Here is a 19,903-nt window from a genome sequence, read left to right on the forward strand (position 1 = left end):
CCTGCCTGGGAGACGGGGACTGGTCTGGGACTGGGCTTACCTTGTGCCTGCATCCGAGTCCTGACCAGAGCCAGTGGGTAGCTGGCCAGCTGGCCACAGGTGCTGGATATGGTGCCGCAGGCCAGGAGCACGAACACACCGGGGTCTGCGCTGTTCACCGCGTAGCGCTGCAGCCAGGCGTTCTTGAGCGTCTGTGGAGGGAGGAACGGGTTGAGCCCGGAGACAGCTGGCGTGTAGTCGACCGTGGGGCAGTCACTGGACCCACGCTGAGATGTTCCTATCATGCAGGATCCACAAGGCTGTGTGGCCTGGGCCTGGCCAAGTTCCTGGCCAGCCTGACCCTTCTTTCACTATGGATTCTGGCTGGGACAAAGCAGGGATGAGGCGGAGGGAGACCCTTCCCCACACAGCCCCCGCTGCAGTGTCCTCAGCCTGTGAGTCGCTGAGGCACAGCCGCTGGCACGGTGACAGGAGTAAAGAGGTGAGACTGCCTCCTGTCCTAACTGCCCTGGGGTCCACCAGGGAGACAGCAGGGAAGGGCATGTCGGAGGCAGGGGTGGAACCTTTTGCCTGCTCCTGGGACGGGAGCCCTCTAGGGCCTCACCTCATAGACGGCTAGGTCGATGCCGGCATAGGGGATGATCCCCAGCATGTTGGGGACGTAGCCTTTGTAGAAGGCAGCCACCCCCTCTCTGGCCAGGATCCTCCTGGCGCAGTCCAGCATGCCCGAGTACTGGCCTGTCTTCCTCAGGGCCATCCGGGTCTTTAGAACCTGCAACAGGAGTGGTGGGGCATGAGCACGACCCTCCTGTCCCCACACCATGTGCACTACGACACGCCCCCGTCCAGGCGTCCTCTTACCTCCATAGGGTAGATGCTGCTCTGGGCAATGGCCCCGGCCAAGGAACCCGCCACAAGCCTCTCATGGATTCTTAGCGTTTCCTGGTCGCTACCAACAAGACGCTTGATCTAGAATAGGGAGAAAACAAACCAATGTACCCAGAGGGCACAGCTCCTGCTGCTCCCCCAGCCCTTCCGCACAGAGCTGTTCAGATGTGCCTGAGACTGGTGGCCCTGACCCATTTTAAGCTCACCAGAAATGGAAGAAACCGGCCCAAAGTGAACTGGCAGCAGAGCCAGACCCAGATCTCCTGCCACCCCTTGCTGTGCCCTGGGTACAATGACTGGCTCCAGATTCAGGGATCATAGACTAGGGAACCTAGTCCCTATGCAGATGCTCGCCGACCGGGCCCTTACCTGCTCGTAGGCCATGAATTTGATGGCCGACTCAGGGGCAATTTTGAGGACATTGATGCCATTGCCCCGCCAGAGTGACTTGGCCCCTCCCTCTCGAATCATCTGCGTGAATCCACCCACGATGCACATGTTGTTGCTGCGGGAGGCGTGCACCTGAGGGGGACAAGTGGTGAGTGGGACTGGGTGGAGCACGGGCTGCCTGTCTACCAGGGAGAGCCTCTTCCCTACTGGGAATCTGAAGAGCAGCTTGGTACCATGAGATTCAAGTGTGACTAATTCTGGTTTAGACTCAGCTAAAGTTTACACCCTCACAAGGACTATTTTTTCTCTTTTTGTGCAGTACTGACGATGGCACCAGAGCTGGTGCGTGCCAGGCAAGAGCTCTACCACTGAGCCTTGGTCTGCCCACGAGGAATACTTTTTAAAAATTAAAAACAAACAACAAAACCCCATCGAGCTTTTGTTCATGGAAAATGTTCAAACATATATATCTCAAAGTAGAGAAAATTCCACGACGCGCCTCCATCGAGCACGCTCAGCTCACACTAGGCCCCTCTATTCCCCTCTCAGTGACACCAGGTCCTCTAATCCCCTCTCAGTCACACCGACCCCTCCATTCCCCTCAGTCACAGGGGGCCCCTCTACTCTCCCTGCTCACCCGGGGGCTGGCTCCAGATTCAGGGATCATAGACTAGGTCCCTCCCACGCACCACGCCCTCTCACCCAAGGGCTGCTCTAATCTCTAGACATTCCTGGAAATTCTGTTAAACCAGTGAGGCGATTGTTCAAGCCCTGTATTTTCACTGAGGTCCTGGAAGGTGAAGTGCACATCAAGGGCACAGGGCTGGGAGGGAGGGGGTTGGAATGTGAGCCCAGGGCTAGCACTTCTTTTCCTGGACCACTGTCTCCAGGGTTCTGGAGGTCGAGGGAGATCTCAGTTAGCCTTAACGCTCATAGGGGGACCAGGGGGGCCAAGGGGCGGGGAGGGTGCCCTTTCTGAGAGGGCTCCAGGCATGAAAAGTGGCAGATGCAAGCCAGTGGACAGAGGGTGTTCAGCTGCTGTTCAGAGAGACATCAAAGTCCACCAGAGTGTCCCCATTTCACAATTCTTCCCTTGACATCAGTGAGCTTATCTCTGCCCTGTGGACGTGGAGCTGCACACCCAGCCAAGGTAAGGTGCTGCTTCCAACTGGCACCTGGGTCAGGTGAGGATCTTCCTGCCCCCCGCCCCCCCATGGATGAGCTGAAGGGAATCAGCTTCTGCCACACCAGGTGTCACTAGCCTCATTGGTCCACTTAAGCTGCTGTAAGGTGATGCCTGGCTTAAGGGCCTGAGATAAAATTAGATCGGCTATACACGAAATGTCACCTAGGCCGGGATCTGCTGGGACTTGGTCTAAGAAGTAATTCCAATCTGACTTACTACTGAGCCACAGCAGGGATCCAGCCAGGGGAAGGAGAAACTAACCGACCAATAAACCCCAGGGTGAAGAATCAGGTGTGGGCCACTGTCCTGCTCACCTGCATGAGCACCTTCAGTCTGTCCAGCGGGGCCGTGCAGGTTCTGGAAACGGCCCCTGCCCCACCTCCTGCCACCAGGTGTCTCCACCACATCCCTGTCTGCCTCTCCTCCACAGTGAACTCGTCAGGTACCGTCAGATTCTCACCCACATCAAAGATCTGTGAGAAAGACCAGCAGAGTTCACCAGCTTGGCTCAAGACACAGTCATCGCCCACCATCCCAAGTGGCCATGGCGCAGGGGACCACGTGAACCATGAGAACGTGGCAAATCTGGGTAGGAGGCACACTGGGGCTCTTCCCTGTCACTCTGTGAACCTGGCAAAGGTCTCAGCTTGCCCATGGCTCCCAGGTAGACAACTTAGGCGAGCACAGCTGGATGGGACCAATTACACAACCTTTGGACAGCACTTCTCACCCGCTAAAAGGGACTTCTGTGGGGATCCCAGGCTGACAGGGCTGAAAGAACCCTGAACCCTGATGTGTAACTGGATCACGCTGGCAGAACATTGTGTAAGGCCTCAGCAAACAGGCTACTCCGGGTAGCACTTGGGCTGGTTTGAGCCAGTCCTGCCCTGACCCAGGCTGTAGCCCGAGATCGGAGCTGCGCTGAAGCTGAACTCGCTGAAGCTGAACTCGGGAGCCGGACTCACTTTCATCCAGCAAGCCCTGGCCTGGCCCATGGTCCAGGGTGGACAGGACCTCCAGGCAGGACTGGCTGGAGGGACAAAGCAAGTGGTAAAGGGTCCGGTCTTGGGCAGGGGGGTCAGCACAGATCCACATCTACTTGGAACCACACTGACGGGTACAGAGCCATGTGCCAGTTACTGTGGGGACATGCTCATTTTGCTACAGAGAAGCCACACCAAAGAATAGGGAAGCAGGGTGCACGCAAGAGCGGTCTGTGTCCTCCACAGCGTCACCTCTCCCCCCCCACCCCACCCCCAGGATGATCACGTGGCTTTGGGAGAGGAAGGAGAATCAAGAAAGGAATGTCTGAAATGTACCTTGATGCCACAGGTGGCATTTGGGGACAGAGGGGACTCCCAGCTAAGGTAACTGTACCTGGGGGACAACTGGGTTGTTTGGGTTGCTGGTGTGAGAAACCAGGAGGGGGCGGGTATGGCTGGCTCTACTGGGCTGGCAGTGGAGGGGACATTACCGCTGCTGAAGAGGGGGCATGGGGGAGCCCGCTCTAGCCCTGGGAATGAAAGACAGCTGGTGCTGGGTAGAGGACCTGTGGGGTCAGCAGAGGAAGTGCCCTGGTGGGAGGGCCTCACCGTGGAGTGCTTCCAGTACAGGATGATCTCGGGAATGTTCTCCACGGGGTGCAGCAGGTGGTAGTCCCTCCACTCGTTCCAGTCGATGGTCATTGTGCCGTTCTTGTCCATGCTGCGAGACAGAAGCCACCCCTGTGTGATCACGCCCCATCTGCCAGCGCATATCCACCTCCAGGCATGCTGAGGCAGGAGCAGAGGGCTCCTCATGCCCTTGAGAAAGGGCTGAGGAGCTCCACGGCCCACCGAGCCTGGCCCACAGCACCCCGCACCCATCAGGCACGGAAGCTAAGGAAGGAGGTGGTCACGGGGGCAACATGGATACTTACTAGGTGACAGGGCCCCAGAAATGGCCCGCGCGTATTCTGATAGACAGACAAAGGAAGAAGCAGAGGAGAGAGGAGAAACACACATAAGTGCTCTGAGCAGGCGTCAGTGCGGCAAGCACACACCCACAGCGCGACGGCCAGCACGACGCAGCACGAGCCCCCCAGCGACAGGCCCCAGGAGTACGAGGAACGAGGGCTGCTCCTGTGGCCCAGCTTTCAGCCCCAGGAGTTGGGAAAGACAGCCAGGAGAAGCGAGGTCCTGGGCTATGTCCTCTGGCTTCCCAGAGTCTCTGCCCGCCAGGAAGCTCTTTCGGAGCAGCCTGAAGAGAAGTCTCCCCAGGTCAAGGCCACTCAAGCCCCATCTCCTCCAGCCCGGGCAGAGAACATGTTCAAGGGACGCCTTTCACAACTTGAAATTTCCCCCAACTAGTCTTTGCGCTTCATGGGTCATGATGAATGGGGGAAATTCCAGGTGATCCGTGATTCTCAAAGGGGAGCTAGCCTGGGCGGGCCACTCAGCCATCCTCTGCAACCGCGAGCCAAGCTCTCTGGACAGTGCACAGCCCTGCGGCTGCCTAAGCCAACCAGAGGCTGCCGGGCACTCACCTCTTGAGAATCTTTTCTGCCTGCTGCTCAGAGATCTTGACTCCCAGGTCCCTCAGGGACTGCATGATCTCCTGTGCATCGATTCGTCCTGTAATGACAAGGGTCATGGGCACAGGCTGGCCAGGTGGTGGGGTCAGGGCTGGCCAGCTGGGATTTGCAAGTAAAGCTCACCATCATTTTTTTTGTCCAAACTTTTGAACACCAGCCTCAGTTTCTTCTCATGGTCTTGGAGGTAATGGACGAACTCTTCAAAGTCCAGCTGCCCATCCAGGTCTTTGTCACCAGCTTGCACAATTTTCTAGAAGACAAAAGTAAGATTTTTTATTTTAGCTCATGCTCCAGCCTTTCCTTGGCTCATGGGGCCCTTCCCCAGGAAGTGATTCCACTCATCTAAACCAACGTCACCCCAGAGACCCAAGATGCCTTTGTCTACCTCCATAGCCACCATAGCAATTTACTCATCCGTCGGAGCCACCACTTAGATCCTAGGGGCTCATCTTGTTTGCCTGACAAGCAAAGAGCCCCCAGGAGGAATCCTTCAGATAGAGGCCAACGGGCCAGCCTGGGGTCTGTTCCTCCCAAGAATTCTTGAGACAAGCCTGTCACACAGCCTGGGTCAGCTGCTTGGCTCCCCTACAGCTTGGCCCCTAGTACCAGGCCTCAGCCCTGAGTTCCCTGCCAACAGGTGGCTGGCTCTGGAATCCAAATTCCCTAAGGAACTCTGAGGCTTTGCTCTTTTTACCTGCCCCTCCCTCTCCACCAGTGGCATTGGCTCAAGAACAATTTGGTGGCCAGGGTGAAGGTACGGAGCAATGCCCGCTCGGCGGAAACACTGCCAGGGACACTCTGGAGGTGGCGGAAGACACAGGAACCAAGCAAGGGTGACTATTCTTGGGCATGGGCTCTTGATGGCACTGCCAGTCCCTGGTTTCAGATGACATAACCAACCCCAGCTCTCCTAACCAGGCGCTGAAAACCAGACTAGCTCTAATAATTGTTTAGTGGCCTGAGAGGCCTTTAAGAGACCCTGTTCCTTGGCTGTGAGGTTCCAAGACTCTGCACCTGTCTCTGTGCTGGATGTTCAGCAACTGGAATTTCTCCACAAAAAAAGCAATCCTTTCCTGGAGCTTCCCGCTGCCACTAAATTGCTAAATGCTACTGAAGCCTCTCTAACAGCTCTCGGAGGCAGGGTCTATCATTCCCCCATGTTACAGAGCAGGACTTCAGAGAGGCAAAGCATTTACTTGAAGTCACACAGCCAGGGACATGATGGGCAGATTCAAGCTGGGCCTGTTGGGCTTCTGAGCCACCTCCCTACAGGTTAATGTCAAGAAGGTAGAAGCAAACTTGAGTCACTCCAACTCAGCAACACCCAGAATGTAAACTAATAATCTCCTGAGAACAGTTATGTCTCCCTGTGTCCCTGATTCTCCCAAAGAGAAATTCATTCATTCTCCATAAATCAACACAGGTCTCAAGTCTTTTGAGTCTGCTGGGGTCTAGGAATCGGTGGACTACTGGTTAGCCTGTGCTCTCACAGAGTGCCATCATGGTCTCCCTCTCAGATGTCCTGAGCCCCTGATGGGTGTGAGGCCTGGGCACACACCCTGTGACCTGACGTGATCGCTAGAGCAGTGCATGCAGCACAGCTGGAAAGCGGGGCAGCCGTAGGTGGGTATTTCCTCTGCCATCTGGGGTTACGTTGGCTCCTGCTGACTTTGGGTTCTCACACAAGAGTGACAGAAACTCTGCATGGGGCTCCAGTTTCCAGCAGGATTGGGCCTATAACCTACGTGCCATCTAAGGAGGAGCAGAACAGAACCTGGTCCCCAAGCTGCCTGCTACCAGAATGACCCAGCACTTCATTGGGCTGGGTGGCCTGGGATACAGAAAACTCAAAACTGTGCTCATTGTAGCCAATTTAAAAACATTCTCAAAGAGCTTGCTTCTGCCTCAAAACACTGGCCTACCTTGTCTCCTTCCTAGGACATGCACCCCCCCAGCCACCAGAAGCACTGAGGGACAGCATGAGATCCGATAAAGCCCAGGAGTCAAGCGACCCCCTAGACCCTGTAGCTTAGACTCAGGCTCTCTCAGCTGCTGCCCTGCTCCTCCGGGACATCGGAGGTTCTAAAAGGCACGAAAGCTCCCTACCCACCCCTCTGTACCCAGGGCACAGTGCTGCCAGCTCCAGCCTCATAGGGGCACGGTCAGCTCTTCTCTGTGGCAAAGTCCCCAAGTTATGAGCCTCCAAAGAGAAGCCTCTAGGCTCTTCCCTCACGTCCTTCCTGGCCTCCACCCCAGTCCAGAGAAGCAGCCCACAGCAGCTGGCCAGTGCCAGCTTCTCCCCAGCTCTGTACCTCTCAGGAAGCTCCAGTTTAGCCAAAGGGACTCTACCCCAAGATTCCCACAAGGGCCTCCCTAGAATTCCAGACTTCCTTGGAAGTCAAGAGAAAACCAGCCACTCCAGCCACAGCCACAAGACATCACACCTCCCACATTTCAGACATTCTTTCTCGAAGGCAGGGCGGGTGCAGTTCAGCCCACCTGTCCACTCTGGTGTCAAGGTCACTCTCCCACTCACTCAACAAAGGCCACCACCACACAGACCTGCTTCCACTGGCGGTAGGTGGAGAACTCCTGAGAAGGAATAAAGACGCTGAGTTTGAAGATGGACTTCAGCTCAGCAGGAAGCCCCTTGGACTCAAAGTACTGGAACTCAGTCTGGGCCTCCCCGATGAGTGGCACATACAGGCACAGGCAGAGCATGCTGGCAGACGGTGCTCAGCTGCCCCTGGAGCAAGTGCTGGCAGCGTCCAGAATGGGGAATGCTGCATCCCGGGAAACTCACACACAAGATATGCCGGTGCTCGGCTGCCATTGGCTGCTCAAGCCCTGCCCTTTTACTTAATTGAAAAAAATCCACCCACTCCAAGTCTAGCCAGCAGCCAATGAGCACAGGCCCGTGACAGTGGCATCAGGTTGCTTAAGGCAGAGGAGCAAAGATCAGGACTGACGTCACTGTTTCCTGTATTAACTCCTGGAAAGGAGGACCCTCCCCAAACAAACCTTCACCCCCTGGCTGCAAATCCTTCCCAAGAACAAATAGGCTACAGTCGGTCTTCGTGCAAGGTCCCCAAATGCGTCACTCTATGCAACATGTCCCTTCCCCTAGTAAATCATTCCCATCAAAAATCAGTGCAGATAGAGACAGAATCAATACCTGCAGGGGCCACTGTAGCTACAGGATAGGAGATTGACAGCCAGGTCCCCCCGCCACACTGGACACAGACCCTCCTTGAGCCCGCTCATACCACAGGGCAGGGGTGGGGCTGCCTGACTGGCCAAGCCCTGGCCTTGGGTTCTGGCTGACTTCTGCTCAGAGTGCCACCAGCCCTACACAGCCCACGGTACCCAGAGCCTGAACACTTTTTGGCCATCTGCAACATAAGCACTTAGGAACCAACCCGTGAGCCTACAGGCTTTTCCAGGGGTGCCAGAAGCACCAAGGAGCTGACATGATGGGACCAGGAAAGGAGAACACTGCAGAGTCCAAAGGTCCTGCTGAGTGACTTCCCAGGCATATCATATCCAAGGTACTACGGGATGCACAGTCTCCAATGCTCATGTCCACTCAGAACTCCAGCAAGCTTGGTATGGTGGTAGCTTTCAGGCCCAGAACTTTGCTATTCAATATGCAGACCTTCTAAAACTCAGTTCCTCAGTGGTATGTCCATACTACAAGTGCTGGATCACCAATGTGTGGTCACAGAGCATTTCCATTATCAAAGAAACTTACACCAGGCTACCCAGATTTAGAAAGACGCTTTCAGAAAGAGAAACATCTCAGGTCCTGGAAAGACCTGGTATAGAGGATGATCTCCCAGGCCAGCCTACCCTCTCCACTCTGTTCTCTCCCCGCAGATCCATGCTGCAGAGGAAGAGACCATGTCACCAGGATGAGAAGGAGACTGGCCCCACCCTCGTTCCTTCTACAGTGTACCACTTACTAATATAGACTGCATCTTCGCACGCCTGGAATGGATGAAAATGGATAGCTATCATTTGATGATCAGCAAAACTAAAAGGATTTCCCAACTCACTGCGAAACTTTGTTAAGAACCTGGAAGAAGGGCTGGGGACATGGCTCAGTGCAGAGCACCTGCCTAGCATGTGGCAGGCCCTGGGTTCCAACTCCAGCAACACCAAAACCAAAAGAACCTCTGGAGAGGATTCTGGAATAAGATGCTGATCTTCTGCAGAACCCTGTGAAGCAGATTATAACAAAGAAAAGGACATCCTCCTAAGACGGGGCCTGACGACTGGCCTATAAAAGCAGGCCACAGACTGCACCGGGACCAATCTGATTATCCAGACAGATTCCTGCACAACCTGCACTAATGCCATGACACTCAGGTGGCCCTTCAGCTGCTCAGGGCAGAATGTTCTGCTCTGGAGCTATTTGAACACACCTCTTATCTCTTCAGTTGGAGTCCTTGGAGGCAGAAGGCTACTGGTCTCTCTCCCAGCACTGCCTGTGCCTGGATCCCAGGAGGGGCTTCATTGGCGGCTCCTGAAGGGAGGGAGCATGGTCTGAGGCCCCAGGAAACACACACAGAACCACTCACCTCACAGACCTGTTTTTCTGGGCATCTGCAAATAGAGCTGTCAGGGCATTTTTTTCCAACTGAACAACACCAGGTATTATTTATTTCAAAGGAAGCTCACATTTATAAATAAATAAAATTGGATCTTAATATGCTAGTCTTCCTTTGTTAAATTATTTATGGTCACATCTGAGTGAAGATAAGTTACACAGACCTATTGAAGTATCTCATTTTAGTGAAGACTATGTATTCCAATATAAAAGAAAAATGACTAGGGCTGGGGTTGTGGCTCAGAGGTAGAGCACTCGCCTAACATGTGTGAGACACCACATAAAAAAAAAAGAGAAATTATTAGGGCTGGGAATATGGCGTAGTGGTAGAATGCTTGCCTAGCATGCACAAGGTACAGGGTGCTACCAAGAAAAAAAAAAAAAAAGAAAGAAAAGAAAATATTGACTCAATTGACTGAATAACTAAGTTAAACTAGATATATTTGTTTCCTAATAAAGTTTATTTTTCAAATAATTTTAGTAAGCAGAACTGTGCCATTGGGGTTTATGATGTACAAAATGAATCTGAGAAGAGATCTGAAAACTATACTAAATAAAAGAAGAGCCTGTGATTTATATTGTAAGGCAATTATTAAAGTAAATCAAATTAGAACAACTGTTTTCTAGAAAAGAAGGAAAGATGGTGCCACGGACACACCTGTAATCCCAGGGACTTGGGAGGCTTGGGCAGGAGAATCCCAAATTTGAAGCCAGCACACGCAACATGGTAAGACTCTGTCTCAATAAAAAGGCAGGCGGGAAATGGAGGCTGGAGATGTAACTGAATGGTAAAGCACCCCCGGGGTTCAATCCTCAGTACCCCCCCAAAAAAAGAATCTCCTTTATAACAAAGTTTGTTACTCTTCACAAACTTATAGTTTAACAGTTTCAGGGGACCAGGAAAGTTTCTAAAATGTTCTGCATGTACCCCTCAATATGTCATTTTACAAGGCTAACATCAATTCTATTCCAATAGGAGTTTTCATTTTGCTATGCTGGGCTTGCACCCAGGGCCTCAAGTATGTGAGGCAAGGGCTCTACCCTGAGCCCTGCCCCCATCCTGGCTTATTTACTTAAATTCCATCCTACTGAATTTCACAGGTAATTCAGAATTCCATCTGCACACAAAAGCTGGGGATTCTTCCCAAATGAGCCAATGTCTAACTGCCCAGTGTCCAAGGCAATAGCTCTACCACCGGATTTGCAAACTGTGAAGCCCAGAGGGGTTCTGAGGCCATCCCCTTAGTCTCTGGGGTTGAGCAAACAGGCCTGGAAAGATGACCTGATTTGTTCAAGCCTGTTGGTGGCAGGGCTGAGGCTGGCAGACAGGGCCAGGCTCCTGTTACAACATCCACTTAAAGCACCCAAAACCGATACTGCCAAAAGAAGATTTCAGAGTTCAATTACCAGATACTGGGAGCTCAGGTAAGCAACACCTCTACTGGAAGGTAGCAGGTATATGGAAAAGGTAGAACCTGAGCAAGTCTAGCCTTAGCTAGAAACAAGGAGAAACATCTGTCTCAACTCTGAATGTATGTGAGAGCAGTACAATGAGCAAGCTGGACGCATGTTAGAGCAGTACAAAGAAGCAGGAACGACAGGCTGAGTCCCCTCCTTCCACTGCACCTGGCTCATGGCGGCTAAGAGCGCTGCACTGCAGATAATTCTTCTCTGCTCCCTTATTCTAATTTTGTGACCCAGATCTATTTGTTTCCTCCCATAAGATGTCCATTCTTATGCCTAGGATTTTGAGGCAATGACAGCAATGCTAGGTCCCTTATAATTTGGTGGCACCTGAATTCATTTAATCTATTAAAGGAGCAGTTCCTCTTAGAACATCATTTTACCCTCGGATCTGTCAAGGCTACCTAACCAGCTTTCTTTGTCCTACCACTCAATTATGTGGCAAAACACACACACACACACACACACACACAAAAAAAAAAAAAAAAAAAAACCCAAGCCGGTACTTCTTGTAAGAGCCAGAATACAATGAGTAAGAATAGGGCAGGCACAGGGGCTCTGGGAGTGTAGCACATTAGGTCAGAAAGAACCTGCCTTCTCTGAAATGACTCAGACCAATCCAGAAATATTAGTATGTGAAGGAGCCTTACTAGCATCTGGTGGCTCGAGCCCCACCCACCTGCAGGGGATCTTGAATCTCATTGGCTGCTATGGGGGCAGTGTCATTTGATGTTCAGGTTGCCATGACAGCCCAATATAGCTGGTTTCCAATGAAACTGCCTACACTTGGCAATTACACACAATGAACAAAATTCTCTGAGCTTCACAAGACAGCCCCTCAGGATCTGCAAGCTCGAATGCCATGCGGGCACCTCCCACTCCAGACTACAGCAGATTAACTGTAAGACAAGGATAATGGGGAAAACTAGAACGGTTCCTAAAATAAAAGCTGGTAGGAACCTGACTCACAAACAGAATTATTTACATGGGGGAAGTGAGAGCAAAACGAAGTAGTGCTACTGGACACTGAGGAGCCTGAGAACCAAACAGAACTTCTTTATAAGGTTTCCGGAACATTCTCGGGGCCTCTTCCTGAGGAGCCCCCAGGGCCTGCCTGGGAAGGGGCCCAGCAGGTCACTTGGTGATCGCGTCTTCTATGCACACGTTCTGCATAACTGTTCCTGCTATTCAATTTACCTGCTTTCAAAGATTCTACATTACCCAGATGTGTTTCTTCTCTTGCTTCAAACGAAACCAGCAGCTCCAGCTCCCTCTTGGAGCTCCCCTGACACCCAGCCAATTTATGTCCCTTTTGGGGAACAGAGTCATAGAAGGTGTGGGTCCAGGAACTAGGCTGTTCAGCACACAAAGTCCTACCTGAGGCAACCCTTGCGGGAGAGCTGGCAAGGGGTGCCTGCAGGAGGCTGGGAATGCAGCCGTTTATTAAAGTCAAAAACCAGATGATTAATTGAAGTCAGCTGGCTAATCCAGGCCATAAGCCAAGCAGAGGCACAGATAAAAGTTCCTCATAAAGACGCCATTTCCAATGTTGTCTAGATTGAGTGAGAGGTAGCAAATGACACCTCAGTAACACATGAAGCCTGCACATCTCAGGCACGACTGACTCTGGGAGACCCTTGACCACTGCAGAAATCCCACCTAGGTCTAGGGGTTCTCCTCATTGCCAGTGCACACACCACTGCAGGAGTCCCTCCCCAGTAAATAAATCAATAAAGCATCTATTTCTTGAATGTAGCAATTCAATTCAACAAATCTCTAGGCTATCTACAATGCACCAAACACAATGTCAGAATCTCCTTCCCTTCTCCAATTGAGGAAGAAGATTAAAAATAACCAAAGCTCAGGAGGTAAACAAGGTCACTCTAACCAAACACCAATCTCTACTCCAATCCTGGGAACTCAGTCTCATTAAGCACTGCTTTCTTAAGGGACAACAAGGAGTACAGGACAAAGTTCAAGACAGACTTGGGGTTCAATTCTCATTCCTTAATGGTTTAACCCTGGGTGAACTAGTTAACCTTCCCATGCCTCAGTGTCCTCATCTAGAAAATGGAAGTGCTATCATTCACTTGGCTTTTTGTGAGGACCTGGCACTCAGTGACCCTGGGTGTCTGAGCATCCAGAAAGAGACACTAGGCTCTGCATCTCTTGACTCTAGACTCTCCTGGACCCAACCTCCTCCCTTCACTCTTCCTCCTGAATCCAAAAGTAAAATGGGTCCCACCAAAGCAAGGAGAGTGTGACCTTCCAGATGCCCATGAGACTTGTCTCCAGCTCTAGGCCACGGGTCGCACTTTTAAGGTACACTCTCTGGCCCTTTTAACTTGTTCTCTTTGCCCTGTTCAGACAAGCATGGGCAACACACTTCAGTCTGTCCCTTACTTTCAAATGACTTTCTGAAGCCAAACTGATGAACCCTAAGGTGAATCTGTTGAATCAATCTGCCCTCCCTCCACGCCATGCGGGTGGTCATCAAGGGGCAGGAAAGTTTTTATAGGCAGAGAGTTTGGACTGAGGGTGAGGGATTCTTTACTGCCTAATACATCTTTTTGACCCCCAATACCAAAATGACTTTTTTTAAAAAAAGTTTTCTCTTCCCCCCGCAAATTTTTTCCTCCAGGAAAATGATCCCAGACAAGCCCCTAAACTAAGAGGTCTTCTCCAGGGTGGGTTACCTTAGGAAACTGCTCTGCAGGTCCAACCACCAGCAAAATGGTGGGTCTCTTTTCGGTGGCCTCAGCCCTTCCATCTTGTTTCCCAAAAAAGCTTGACATCTGGTTGCCCGGAGCAGGAGCCTGGGTGCCTCTGACTTGATGATCCGTGCCCTCTCTGGAGTCCTGGCACCCAGCCCTAGGGAAAAAGCTAGACAGAAACTGCCACAGCATCTGCAGCATCCTGGCTTCCTCCAAACACCACTGATGGTGACCGTCCACTTGGAGGGATGTGACCACAATACCAAGGGTCTCTGGCTACACAGCTGCTTGGAGGCCTAGCCTAGGGAGTTCTCAGGCGGGAAGCTCTGCATGCAGGGGCTGTTTCCTGCTATTTCAAATTCACTAGCACTGCTGTCGTGCCTGGCCTGAGAAGTAGCTCACTCTAAAGGGAGCCTCCTAGGCTGCTGGCAATAAGGACAGCAGCTGGGCTTCTTCAATAAAACTCACTTCTACAGGTGGCCAGTGATCAAAGGTTTAGCTTAAAAAAAAAAGGAGGGGGGTAAGGATAAAGCAATATCCAAACAGACCTCTCCTGGGGGCAAAAGCAACTTGGAGCTCGCAGTCATTCAGCCGCCGGCGCTCTCCCCCAGCCCCGCCGCCCATCCAGTCTGCAACCTCACTGCAGCAGGGCCCGGCCAATCACCTCTGCCGACACTACCAAGTTCATTATCCCACCAGCACCAGCCCTCCAATCACAGGCGGCGGATTTCCTGCCTGCAGCCCGGCAAGTCCGCAGGGAGGTGCAGACGCAAGCTCCAGAAGAGGTTCATCTTACAGAATCCACCGGAGCCGGCTCAGCCGCTGCGGTAACTTCCCAGTCTGCTGCCACCGCACCGCAGGATGGCTTCACCAAGTTGAACGTGATCAGGAGTCCTTGGCAACACTTCCTAGGACAACCAGCAACACTCCAGTTCCACTCTCCAGCTTTCTCAACCCATGCATGCCTCGATCCACACTATACCACGGCTACTTCTCCCGTCAGCCTCTAGTCCACAGCGCAGAGGCAGGGACCCGGTCACAGATTAAATCTAAACACCAAAATGGGTAAATCATCACAAGTAAGGGAATTCATCTTTGGTCATTTCTTAGTTTACCAGTGGACAAGTGAAGTGCATCTCTCGTAGAGGTGACCCCTTGATATGGGGTTCACAACCATTATTCTAAAGACAAGTGTGAAAAAAGTTCAATAAACTATGTTGGGAACAGTCCAGGGGCACATCATCCTCCTGTGAGGGTGCCCCTGAGTACAAGCCTCTGAAGAGCAATGTAGTGCCAGCTGCCAACACTCCAAAAGCCTCAACTCCAGCAACCCCACTTGCAGGAATTTATCCTGTAGGGATATCTGGGAAATCATATAAATACAGTGAGGTGTTTCTTTCTTTCTTTCTTTTTTTTTTTTTAAGTAACCTTGTTTATAATAGCACATATTTGAAAACAGCTTTTCTTTTGGTGGTATTGAGGATTGATTGGATCCAGGGGCGCTCTACCTCTGAGCCACATCCTCAGCCCTTTTTATTTTGAGACAGGTTCTTGCTAAGATGCCCAGACTGGCCTTGAACTTGCCATCATCCTCCTACCTCAGCTGGGAATACAGGTGTGCGCCACCACACCCAGCACAACTTGGTTTTAAAAAGGGGAATGGTACATAAATCATGGTGCACCCATACAGAGAAGTGCTGCACAGCTGCTAAAAAGAGTACCATGATTCTTACAATATGGGCACCATTAAGGGATTCTATGAAAATAACAGATAGGGCTCCTCAATGCTTGCTTTGAAAATGCTGGAGTCTGTATCAGATCCTGTCAATAAACAGAACAAACTTAGATAGGAAGCAGTTTTTTATGCTGACGGAATGTGCAATCTTTGGATCCAAACATGATTGTGACAGTGTGACCTCATTTAGGTTACTCTAGCCCTCTGTGCCCAGCTACTCTTATTTATACACAAAATGGGGAGAGTGACAGAACAGTTTTGTTATTTCACAGAGCTGATTAAAGACTAGACTAGCTAATACACAAAGCTCTCAGAGTACACAGAACACTCAGTAACTCAGTTTATTGCTGAAATGAAGGACACAGTGCTGCTTTGGGTTCTCACCCACAAACATTAAGAAAAATCCCTTCTTTAGTAGGTTAGTGGCTTCTAACTGAATGGACTTCTCCATAACACGGAACTGGCTTCCAGCCAGCAGGGAGTACTAGGGACATTCACCTTTGTGCCCATAACAAGAAGCCCAGACAAAACAAGAAACAATGTCTTCAGGCCACTGGACCACATGCAAGGAAGGACAGTGCTTCCTGAGAAATGCTCATGTTAAGGCCAGTCCCAGCTTCCTGCCTGGAGTTTCCGGGCTACTGAGCAGACGGGAAGCCCAGGACAGTTAGAGTTCACGGGATAGGGAACTGAAGAGGACACAGCTGCACAGAGAGGGCTCTGGGGAGCAGCCCAGTGTCCTCCTGGGGTCACACTTGTATGAGGAAGCCGCCATTCAGATCACAGGGCTAAAGTCACTTCTGTTCCCACCAGCCAGACTAGAAAACCTCGCAATATAGGAAGGTGCAGGAAGGCCACTCACAGGATTCTGCTTCTGCAGTGGACCAAAACCAGCTGGGCTACTCCTCCATGCTCGGACTGAGCCCCGGGGCCCCTACCACTCAGCCACATCCCCAGCCCATTTTACTTTTTATTTTGAGACAGAGTCTCGCTAACTTGCCCAGGCTGGCCTCAAACTTGAAATCCTCCCGCTTCAGCCTCCCAAGCCCCTATTCTTGTCCCACAAATCAAAACAAGCCCTGAAAGAGTCAAATTGTTTCCAAATAACTGCACCTAGAATAAAGCTCAAGAACATTTAGAGGAATACAAAAATGTCCAGTACTAAACAAAGTAAAGTCCAGTAAAAAATGAATAGGAATGCAAAGAAGCAGGAAAGTGTGACCCTTAACAAGAGTAGAAATCAATCCACTGAAGCTGGCCCAGAAATGACAGGTATGGTAGGATTAGTGTAGACGTCACAGTTAATATAGTTGGGATGAGGGCTGTAGCTCATGGCAGAACACGGGTGAGACACTCGGTTCAATCCGCAGCACCACTTAAAAATAAATACAACTAAAAGTTAATGTAATTGTAATTCATTATGTCCAAGAAGCTAAAAAGAGGGCTGTGGTAATGTCTGTGGTAATGTTTGCCTGACATATGTGAGGTCCTAGGTTTGATCCCAACACCTTGATAGATAGATAGAAGCAGCAGCTAAAGAGAAATGTTCAAGTATGTCAAACAGGCTCCATAGATCTGAAGACTCTGGAGGAAAGCCACAGTGTCTGATGGTTTTAACAGTAATGAACTTGAGGACAGCAACAGAAACTTTCCAATGAAACAGGAAAAAAAAAAAAAAAACGTGGGGACAGCAAAGAGACTAACTAACACACCTGGAACTGGAGTCCTGGGAGGAGGGACTGAGGAAATATTTTAAAAAGCCAACCCCCACCCCCAGCAAATTTACTGAAAACCACAAATACATGCTTGACAAACCCCAACCACAACAAATATTAAAATAAACCAATCAGGCGAATTACATGTAAATTTCTAAAAGCCAACAATAAAGAGGGAATCTTTAAAACAACCAGAGCGGGGAAAAGATCTGTTATATACAGAGGAACAAAGCTAAGAAAACAGGGGCCTTCCTCAGACAGACAGCCCAGAAGTCCACACTCTGAAGACTTTTCACACATACAAAAACTGAAGGATGGGCTGGGGATGTGGCTCAAGCGGTAGCGCGCTCGCCTGGCATGCGTGCAGCCTGGGTTCGATCCTCAGCACCACATACAAACAAAGATGTTGTGTCCGCCGAGAACTAAAAAATAAATACTAAAAAATTCTCTCTTAAAAAAAAAAAAAAAAACTGAAGGAGCCGGTCACGGTGGCACAAACCTGTGATCCCTTTGGCTCGGGAGGTTGAGGCAGAAGATCTTGAGTTCAAAGCCAGCCTCAGCAACAGCAAAGTATTAAGCACCTCAGTGAGACCCTGTCTCTAAATAAAATACAAAATAAGGCTGGGGATGTGGCTCAGTGGTCCAGTTCCTTGAGTTCAATTCCCGGTAGAGCAAACAAAACAACACAACAAATAAAACAAACCAAGGGGGAGGGGGGAGCAGGGGAAGAACACCAGAAATGGTAACCATGTGGGTGAATAAAGAGGCCTTTAGATGTGTAGGAAACCACAGGACAAGTGGGGCGCAGAGGTGCACGCCTGTTACCCCAGCAACTCAGGAGCCTGGGGCAAGAAGATCAAAAGTTCAAGGCTGGGGATGGAGATATAGCTCAGTTAGAAGAGTGCTTACCTTGCATGAATGCTCAAGGCCCTGGGTTCAATCCTAGCACTATCAAAAAAAAGTTCAAGGCCAGCCTAGGCAACTTAGACACCCTATCTCAAAATTTTAAAAGGGGAACTTGGTAGCTCAGAAGTACAGCACTGCTTGCCTAGCCCGCTCAAGGCCCTGGGTTCAGTCTCCATCACTGGCATGCGCGCACACGCACGCGCACACACGCACATCCACAACCACAGCAAAGGCTGAGAGGAGGGAAGGGCAAGTGTGGTCATCCCTCAGCATCCCGGGGAGGGTTCCTGGATGCCAATGTCCACAGACACCCAAGTCTCATAACAGCAGGACATTTGCCACATCCTCTCATGTACTTTATTTATTTGGGCACTAGGGATTGAATCTAGGGGTGTTTTACCACTCACTGCACTACACCCTCAGTCCTTTTTTATTTTTAAAGACAAGATCTTACTATGTTGCCAAGGCTGGCCTCAAACTTGTGAGTTAGACTCCTAAATCTCTGAGATTACAGGTATGCGACACCATGCCCAGTCTCTGTAAACCTTCAGTCAACTCTAGATTGCTTATGATGTCTAACAGGATGTAAGCGCATTACACAGTTGTTACACTGTGTTGTCTACAAAATAAGGACATAGGAGAAACTCTGTACATGTACAGTACAGACACTTCCCCCCCAAATGTTTCCGATCCACAGTTGGTTGAATCCACGAATGCAGAACCCTCGGGTAGAGAGGGCTGACTATGCACCATTCAAGATGCTGAAACCATGTTCAGTGGTGTCACACCCACTGGGTAGGCTGTGGTAAACCAATGGTGTGTACTAAATCTCTAAAGCAACCATCAGAGAGAGAGAGGCAGTGACAAGGCCAGCTAATAAGTCAACAGAAGAGATGAAGTGCATAAACAATGCTCAGGTGACCAACAGACAGAGAAAGGAGAAAGGGAATGAAGACCAATGCGCACACAGAAAATAGTGCGGAGACTGGCTCAAGGTATAGAGGATTTTATTGATTTACTTTGAGACAGGGGTCTCACTACATTGAACAAGCACGTCTCAGACTCCTGCCTCAGCCTCCAGAGTGCTGGACTACCTGTGTGCTCACCACACCCAGCCTGAAGTAAATTTTAACAGCCCTCAGTACCCGCTGTTAATAACTGGTAGAATAAGTGGATAGAAAACCAGTAGAGACACAGAAGTCTGGAATAACCTTAGCAACCAACTTGACCTGACAGCATTAACACAACAGCAGTTACACCTCTTCTCAAGTGCACTCTAAACATATTCTGGCCCATAAAACCAGTCTCAATAAATTTTGTTTCTGTTTATTTTATATTTTGTATACTAGGGACTGAACTCAGGAACTACATACTCAGCCCTTTTTATTTTGAGACTCCGTCTGGCCAAGTAGCTGAGGCCAGTCTGAGTTGTTGGGATTATAGGCGTTGAGTCTTAATAAATTTAAAAGAATTCAACTTCTACAAATTATGCTCTTGGATCACAGTGGAATTAAATTAGAAATCAGTGAGGGCTGGGGATGTGGCTCAAGCGGTAGCACGCTCGCCTGGCCCGATCCTCAGCACCACATACAAACAAAGATGTTATGTCCGCCGAAATCTAAAAAAAGAAATAAAATATTAAAATTCTAAAAAAAAAAAGAAGCCTTTAAAAAAAAAAAAAAGAAATCAGTGACAGAATGACATCTGGAAAATACCTAAATATT

The 19,903-nt window shown here is 50.3% G+C and overlaps 1 protein-coding gene across 7 annotated transcripts in view; it reads right to left on the bottom strand.

The window, feature by feature from the left end:
• Positions 1 to 19,903, bottom strand: part of Slc25a25 (solute carrier family 25 member 25) — a 34,278-nt gene that overhangs the window by 1,965 nt on the left and 12,410 nt on the right. The window contains exons 1-11 of one of the 7 annotated variants that reach the window (XM_076845406.2): positions 14,372 to 14,413; positions 13,806 to 13,980; positions 5,160 to 5,286; positions 4,989 to 5,076; positions 4,383 to 4,418; positions 4,057 to 4,168; positions 2,779 to 2,937; positions 1,258 to 1,410; positions 862 to 969; positions 605 to 772; positions 41 to 191 (exon numbers count right to left, since the gene is read on the bottom strand). In XM_076845406.2, coding sequence (XP_076701521.2) covers positions 41 to 191; positions 605 to 772; positions 862 to 969; positions 1,258 to 1,410; positions 2,779 to 2,937; positions 4,057 to 4,168; positions 4,383 to 4,418; positions 4,989 to 5,076; positions 5,160 to 5,286; positions 13,806 to 13,904 — 1,201 coding nt within the window. In that variant the 5' untranslated portion in view covers positions 13,905 to 13,980; positions 14,372 to 14,413. Of the gene's footprint in view, positions 1 to 40; positions 192 to 604; positions 773 to 861; positions 970 to 1,257; positions 1,411 to 2,778; positions 2,938 to 4,056; positions 4,169 to 4,382; positions 4,419 to 4,988; positions 5,077 to 5,159; positions 5,287 to 7,598; positions 7,849 to 13,805; positions 14,069 to 14,371; positions 14,414 to 19,903 lie in introns of those variants that run through there. The other 6 variants (XM_076845402.2, XM_076845404.2, XM_076845400.2 and 3 more) reach the window with 6 other exon arrangements.

Source organism: Callospermophilus lateralis, chromosome 2 (genome assembly GCF_048772815.1).
Source record: "Callospermophilus lateralis isolate mCalLat2 chromosome 2, mCalLat2.hap1, whole genome shotgun sequence".
Lineage (NCBI taxonomy): Eukaryota > Metazoa > Chordata > Mammalia > Rodentia > Sciuridae > Callospermophilus > Callospermophilus lateralis.